Source organism: Hydractinia symbiolongicarpus, chromosome 14 (genome assembly GCF_029227915.1).
Source record: "Hydractinia symbiolongicarpus strain clone_291-10 chromosome 14, HSymV2.1, whole genome shotgun sequence".
Taxonomy (NCBI): domain Eukaryota; kingdom Metazoa; phylum Cnidaria; class Hydrozoa; order Anthoathecata; family Hydractiniidae; genus Hydractinia; species Hydractinia symbiolongicarpus.
This window is the reverse complement of record NC_079888.1, coordinates 5,461,784-5,470,163: the sequence shown is the minus strand read 5'-3', so window position 1 is coordinate 5,470,163 and position 8,380 is coordinate 5,461,784. Positions and strand designations below refer to the sequence as shown.

General features: G+C 33.0%; 1 protein-coding gene across 1 annotated transcript; it reads left to right on the top strand.

Moving 5' to 3' along the window:
- The first annotated feature begins 2,037 nt into the window (after positions 1 to 2,037).
- Positions 2,038 to 6,839, top strand: LOC130625097 (uncharacterized). Its single transcript, XM_057440173.1, has 7 exons — positions 2,038 to 2,049; positions 2,357 to 3,296; positions 3,370 to 4,716; positions 4,806 to 4,810; positions 5,129 to 5,227; positions 6,033 to 6,088; positions 6,704 to 6,839. Exons 1-7 carry the CDS (start codon positions 2,038 to 2,040, stop codon positions 6,837 to 6,839), a joined length of 2,595 nt encoding a protein of 864 aa, XP_057296156.1.
- Positions 6,840 to 8,380: the final 1,541 nt, after the last annotated feature.

Genomic DNA, 8,380 nt, shown 5'->3' with positions numbered 1-8,380 from the left:
ACATGTTAAAAAACTACCAAAATTGATGACTTGATCGGTTAAAAATCTTTTTTGCGCATAAAATATGGTTTTTAAAATGGTTGTTTTGACTTTACGAGTAAACAAAGATATAGTAATTGAGCACGCAATAAACATTCACCGTTTGTTAAGATGTTCTTTTATGTTGGGAATTCCAAGTATTAAAAAAAGTTTAGATGAGGACTAGATTTAGTTTGAGATAGACTTCATTCCAGCTTAGGTGACCAACTACGCAACTGACAAAGAAGATTGTTATTAAAAGGTACGATTTCAATCTTAGAATCCTATTTTATTATTATATTTCTCCAATTACGTATCAGTATTATTGTAGCTAGTATAGCTAGCAACTATTTTTGCAATCAATGTCAAAGTCTCGATAAGAAAATTAACTATATGCTGTTTTTTACGATCGGTGTAAACTAATAAATAAATTGATTTCATTACAGGCCAACATGAAATTCGTTATATCATTCTGTGTTGTACTTATCTGTACATTTGCTTCTACAACACATGTAGCCTTAAGGGCAGAGATAGACAAAGCATGCGGCAAAAGGCCAAAATTTACAACAGCAAGTAATCAAGCTATATCAGCAGTTGGTGTAGCGTTGGGGCTACCAATAGGTAAGGCGGGGTACGATCGATGTCACACGCTCTCCTTTCAGACGATTAAAAGGATGGTTTGTGACGATTTTCCCACTGTTGCTCTTTGCCCAGTAAAAGTGAATAAATGGAGACGCAAAATGGACACTCTTAACCGGGATTTGCATACAATTGACAGAGAATGGTTTTTGTACTCAAAGATGAAAGCAAACAAGGCAGCATTTAAGAAATTTGAGGACGCCAACGACGACAACGAAAATAAGGTTAAAGACAGTTTAGATGAAGTACAGGCGAATATAGGATCGTCTGATACTGTTTTGGCTGGAAAAATCAAAGATGTATTGCGTTTTATGAATAGCGCTACGGCTAATTTACGTCCTGGCAAAGACATCATAAATCGTTCAATCGGAGGTAACTTAGATCCATTACTAAAAATAAAAACGACTGGCAAAGTTACTAAAAGACTTTTGACTACTAATTCAAAAGCCTTCGAAAGCAACTATGGAACTACATGGAAGATGAAAGCAGGTAGTATCATGACATCCGACAAGAGATAAACATAACGTGATCGACGTTACCTTCATTGCGTAAAGGTTTATTTTATTTGATTAGTCATTACGGTAATGTTAAATAGATGAAATACAGTAACATTTTAACTTTAATCACTGCTTTTTCCTTCACCGTACCTATGTAACACAGCAACTTTAACCAGTCTGGGAAAACTGTTAGATAAACCAGTATCGGTTAAATAGTATGAAGAAAGTGTGTCTTGTATGGCACACGTAGCCTTGTGGTAGAGCGTTCGCTACCAGCGCGGGAAGTTTTGGGTTCAAATCTCGGCTGAGTCATAACAGACACTATAAAAGTGTGAATCTGTTTTTTCTACTCAGCGCTAAGCATGGGAATAGGATTGATATCTCAGGCGATTGGCTAGCTGAGCGATTGCTGTGCTTGCACTACTTTTGTAGTTCAAATGGGAGCTTTACTTGCACTGAAACCCTTTTTAATAGAAACTGAAGAAGCTATCCTGGGTAAAAAATTTCAATAATCATAAGGATGAGCTATGTAAGAAAAGAACATTTTCTAAAAACAACGTATATTCACGAGTGTGTAAAGTGATGTTAAAGTGAAAAGTACACAACTAGTATAATTACTACAGTGAAAGTTTTTGCTGTTAATACTGCTATTCCTGTTCGTTAATTCAGTTCTGAAGAGATCGGATTCCGCCCCACTGTTGGTTTTTTTAATACCTCTTTTTCTTGCTTCGCTGCATCGCTATGATACTTAATAAGTTTTTATATATCTATTAGATACCTACACACCAAATTTCTTAGGTTATGTGCCTCTGAGAGATTTAGATATTGGCCATTATTGGAAATCACCCCTTAATTTTCTATACAATCCTTGTAATCGGGGAAAATGATAAATTTGGTTAGGATTATTCTTATTCTTAAAACTTACAAATTTATTTCATGGAGGGAAACATGTAGTAAAATTTGAACACGTGATTAACCCTATTTCCTGTTTCTACGGGGGAAAATGAGTTTTTAGGGCGATTTCTGGTATTTGGTGATGTAAAATGTGTTAAATCCTCTATATTTGATTTTCAGAAATCGTTCTAAATTCCATATGTTTCTGATGACGTCACAGAGAAAGGGCTGACATAAAACAAATATATTGCTACCATTTTGTTTCTGTCATGACGTACTAAAAGTGTGGCAAGTTTAATTGGATTTAGATTAACGTAGTGGATTATTTTTCAACATTTTACGAAAGTTTTGTAATTCTAGGAGATTTTAATGAAGTCTTTACACACAATGATATGTCGAAATTTATGGAACATTTAAATTTATCTAGTTTAATAAAAACACCTACGTGTTTTAAATCGGATGATGGAAGATGCATTGATCTCATTCTCACAAATAAAAATAGATGCTTTCAAAAGAGCGGCTCTTTTGAAACTGGAGTCAGTGATCATCATCATCTGATTTTCACATTTTTTAAATCGTCTCTTATAAAATGTTCACCTAAATATATAAGATATAGAACTTTCAGAAATTTTCATCGCACAAATTTTGAGTATGACCTTTCATCTGAGTTATTAGCTATTGATCAATCTAATTTTAATGCTTTTCACAACGTCTTCACAGACGTTCTAAATAGACATGCATCGGCAACAATTCGAGTAGTAAGAGGTAATCAAAAGCCTCACATTACTAGAAATATAAGGAAGGCCATTATGAAACGCTCTTACTACAAAAATAAAGCTAACAAATCAGGTGACTCTAAATATATAAAACTTTATAAAAAACAAAGAAACATTATTGTAAATATGAACAGAGCAGCAAAGAGATCATATTTTCATTCCCACGAGACCAATTCCAAAGACTTTTGGAGCTCTTGTAAACCTTTTTTTTCGAACAAATCTCGCGATAGTGAAAAGATTTCTTTGTTAGATGATGTTAAAAATGAATTCATCTCTGATGAAGGTGAAGTAGCGACAATGTTTAATAAATATTTCATAGATTTAATAAGGAAACTTGATTTAAAACCCTGGAAATCCAAAGTGGCCTCTTCAGTATCTCTAAATGAACTTGATTCTATCCTTCTCCATTATGCTGATCCTAAATGCAAAAAAGGCAGTCAGTGGCCCAATTCCAACGAGAATAATTCAGATAGTTGCAGACAAAATTTGCTTGCCACTTACAAACTGCATAAATTCTTGCTTCACTGACGGTATATTTCCATCAGTACTGAAACTATCTGAAGTTATTCCCGTTTTCAAAAAGGGTGACAATTCTCGGAAAGAAAATTACCGACCAATTAGTATTTTAAATAGTTTTTCTAAAATTTTGGAACGGCTTCTATTTAATCAGATTTCTAGCTATTTTCAACCAATATTTTCATCTTTATTATGTGGTTTTAGAAGTAAATATAACACCCAAAATGCTCTATTTCGCTTAATTGGTAAATGGCATCAGTGCTTAGATAAGTCTGGGGTGGTGGGAACTGTCTTAATGGACTTGTCAAAAGCATTTGATTCCATAGATCATGGCCTTTTAATCTCAAAATTGGCTGCTTATGGTTTTGATAGAAAAAGTCTTTACCTTATGAAAAGTTATCTCTCTGGACGTTTTCAAAGAACCAAAATCTGCAGTTCTTTTAGTGAGTGGCTCTCAATTGTTTTCGGCGTTCCACAAGGTTCTATTCTCGGTCCACTTCTGTTTAATATATTTATAAATGACTTATTATTATTTATTGAAAAAACTGATATTTGCAACTTTGCTGACGATAATACAATCTACACTTGTGGATCTCAAGTAAATGAAGTCATTGCTGACCTTCAGCATGACTTAAATAACGTATTAGCCTGGTTTGAAAACAACCAATTGGTTGCTAATCCAGCAAAGTTTCAGATGATGTTTTTAGCTTGTCCACACAGTAATACTTTATCGCTAAGAATAAACAATAACTTCCTAGTCTCATCGGAATCTGTAAAATTATTAGGCATTACTATTGATAGATGTCTCACTTTTAATGAGCACATCTCTAATCTATGTAAAAAAGGAAATAGCAATGTCAGATGTGTTTACAGAATAAGACGATTTATTAGTTTTGAACAATCAAAGTTATTGCTTAATTCTAATATTTTATCAATATTTACCTATTGTCCCATTATATGGATGTATTGCAGTGCTGTGCAGTATAAATTAATCATTTCAACACACAAACGTGCATTGAGAGCTGTAACAAAAGACTATCATTCCAGTTATCAAGACTTGTTGGTAAATTGTAACTGTGTGCAAATTCACGAACTGCATTTACGTATAATCTGCATAGAGATTTATAAAACATTAACAGACGAAAATCCGTCATTTATGCAGTCTTTTTACGCTATAAGACGTATAAGTTACAATTTGCGCAGAAAAAATAGTCTACTTTTACCATCCACAAGTTCAACACGCTTTGGTACTAGATCTTTTTTGTTTCGAAGTTGTTTGTTATGGAACTCTTTGCCTGACAAAGTGAAGAGTTCTCTCTCCATCAAGAGTTTTAAAAAGGAACTTATCTCACTTAATCTTTCAGATCTCTGCACATGTAGGCTACATAAGTCGGCTATTCTCGTCTCTTATTTTTAATGTTTGGTACATCTTTGTGTTTTTTTGTTTATTTATTTTTTACTTTAGTTGGTGTAAATTAGTATTTACCATTTACTATGTAAAACCAACTTTAAATAAATGAAATAATAAATAAATAAATAATTTAGAAAAGCCTATTAAGTTATGGAGCTGCGGTCATATTATGTTTAAAACACCCCGAACTGCATAGGTTTAGGATAGAAGCTAATTAAACTGTCTATAACATATTATAATAACCCGTTATTCAAAAGGTAACACCTGCTTTACTGCTACTACTTAATTTTGTGGTAGTGCCTTAATACGCGGTCATTATTACATTGGACCATTTTAGTTTTCTCCGGTAATATGTATGTAAATTCTGTTTAAATCAGACAAATTATGGAAGCCTATACAAACAAAAATATTATTTGCGTCAAAACATGATATCGCCACCGGTTACTATAACCGGAGGTATCCATCTTGCTGATAAAGTAAGCGTGCAAACATTTTCTGATTTTTTTTAATTCCAACATCGTCCCCAGGGTCTTATGGCCCCGGAGCCGTTATTACGAAGTCGCTATCAACTTCATCAATAAGGCAGAATGCCCTGGGAGTGAAGTTCTTTTAATTTGCAATACTGTTTGTGTATTATCCATACATATTTTTATCAAGCTATTTTTAATATATTTCATTCATTACCATTTCATGTTAATGGGTTGACACAAGTCTTAGCTCCACATTAAGAACAAGTACTTTGCCACCTAATTGTATATAAGACATTCTCATATGAGAATATCATCTATAGTTACTTTCTGAAATAAATTACACTCCAAACTAATTTCTAATAAAGTTATTAACATTGGGGAAAAGTGGTTTTATATTACTCTACTGCCATTGTTGTCGTACATTCTAAAAAAAAAACGAAAAAAAAATGGTCTGCTAAATACAGATAAAGTAAATGAAAAATATGAAAGTAAAAAAATGAGTTCCAGTTTGTAAACTTTTATGAAAACTTAATAAAACGTAAAATCAATAAAACCAACTATTTGTGATTTATTTCGTTTTTTAAAACGAATTATAGCCTGGTGAAACTCGTTGTAAAAAATAGAAATCTAGCTTCGCAAAATTTCAGATCACTTAAAAGATAAACGTTGTAGCTTGGTAGCGAAACCAACTGAACATGATATAATAATGCAAAATTATTTATTTATAAAAATAATAAGTGTTTGTACCTTGTGCAAGAGAGTAGTCTGTTATAACACTCAAAAACTAATATTTTCCCTACTGCTACACTAGACTGGTATCCTACCGTGCTTCACTAGTCTCGGTAGTAAAAACAACGACGAAAAAAGGTGCCCATGTTCTACCGGTTAAATCCGTAGAACAATTAAATCTCTTTTTTTTTAAAAAAATAAGTACTGCGCAAAGGCATTTGTTAACTAAAAAATTTTTTTGATTTACGAAAGCCCTATAAGAACAAGCTGAAACCTAATCAAACTTCCCAAGATTGAATATATCATCAAAAGTTTAATCAAATATTAGTCAATTTAATAATCCTCTTTCCATTCCAATACATTAGTTTTGTTTCACCACACAAGAAGTAAGAAAACTTTGACACGGTTGCTGACAAAAATCCCTAAATTAAATTTAGACAGAAAATAAATAATAGTGTATGAATATTAGTATTTTCCTTTCGCGCCTTTTACCCGATACTAGATAATCTTAAAATGTCAAGTTTAGAATACCCGAACTTGAAAGATTAAATATATACAAGAAAGTTATATTTTAAATATCTACAAGGCATCAGGTTGCACAACCTCGTAAACTGTCCCGTCAGAATATATGATACGCGTTGAAAAACCCTGGGGACGAGGTGTCTTAAGGGGGACAAAAATGACAAAAAGATGTTTTGCTTGAAGGATTTCACATAAACACGGCCCTGAGTGCAATTTCAGTCTATAATACAGCCCTAATATTGTCACTTCACTCTGCAAAATGGTAAAAGATATTGCATCTATCTTAAATATTGAACGTGTCACTGTACCACCACAGAGGGGCGCAGTCTTTCAATTTGCACAACTTACATTGTCGTCCGATCAATAAGTCAACACATCAGGATGTTTTTGTTTTGATCGTCTCTCTGATCCCAGTTTTTTTTAGGAAATTTATTTATAAAATGGTACACAATCGAGTTAAAGGTTTATCGGTTTAATGGCGGAAGTATTTGATCCTGGCAAATCCTGATCAAATGAAAGAAAGCCCAAAAACTTTCAGAATACAGGCACCTGCTTGTGAAAGATTGATATCAAGTATATACTTCAATTGCAATTATTTTTCTTGAAACTTTATAATTTTTATAGTATAGCTATATATAGCTAGTAAACTTTTTATCCGCTAGTTAGTGTAGCTTATAGCTAGCTATACTAGCTAGCTAGTTATACGCCTAACACTTCTTTAGATTAGACTGTAAATTTATAAAGCTAGCTAGCTATCTAGGCAGTTAGCTAGCGCCAGCTAGCTATTAGCTACAATATTGGTCAAAGTATGAGGCAGCTAATTTCAGAAGTTCACCACTTATAGATGCACACATTTGGAGCTTGTCAAAAAGTGCACTTGAGTGGACTAAACTTTTAGCTAGGGAGGAGGTAATAGGATCTTAGGTTATTTGGTTAGCCCCTTAAGATCTGACTTGATATTATGCATTCATGGGACTTGTATGTTCTGGATTTGACACATATTTCCACTTTTGACTAAATGTTAAAGACAAAATGGTGAAAAATTGTGGCAAGAGACAAAAACAACTACCCTTGAGAAGCTGCACAATCTGGATGTAGTAGTAATATAAGGGCTATTTAGTTGAATCTGATCTTTCCTCTCTGAGTGAAGATTTATTGTCTGTTCAGAGTGACAATACACCTTTACGATAATTTAATTGTACATGCGTTCCTACGGCTCTCCATCGTTTTACAACATTCGAAAAAAGAAGGTAAAAATCGTGTTTTTATGAGAGTTTGTTAGAGAGAAAGCGTGTTTTCCCCAGTTTTTTAACTTCCGTTGTATCAATTTCTTTCAAATTTTCAGAAACGTTAATAATAATAGATACAACTTATGTGCACTTTTCATTAAACACAAAACGCGGCAAGAAAAGTTATCACAAAAAAACTTGTTTTCTCATTAATAAACTCTTATATAAGTGTGATGTTTACCTCCTCCAATCCCTAAATAACCTGCGATGGAGTGTTAGTTTTCCCAAATTATTGTAAAGGTGTATTGTTTAAAAGAAGAAAATTTCTCAGAAGAAGTAATCAAAAGTAAAATCCTCTTAATTAAGCTATACAGCCTAATTTGGATGTCTGCTTAATTAGGATGTATGATACATTCTAATTAGGTGTTTTACAGCTTACCTAAGATGTACAAGATTTTGATCGTTGAAAACACACATTTAACTAAATTTTAGCATCTATTTAACTGAATGAATCCAATATTTACTTGCATATAAACATCTTTAATACATTAGTTTTTTCGTAGCACCCCCGGAGATCCGCTTAATTTACAGTTTTAAAAATGGCTGCTTAAATAGGCGGTATCATGACGTGACATCCTATCTAGGCCACCATCAAAAATATGTTTGGTTAGCTTCATTT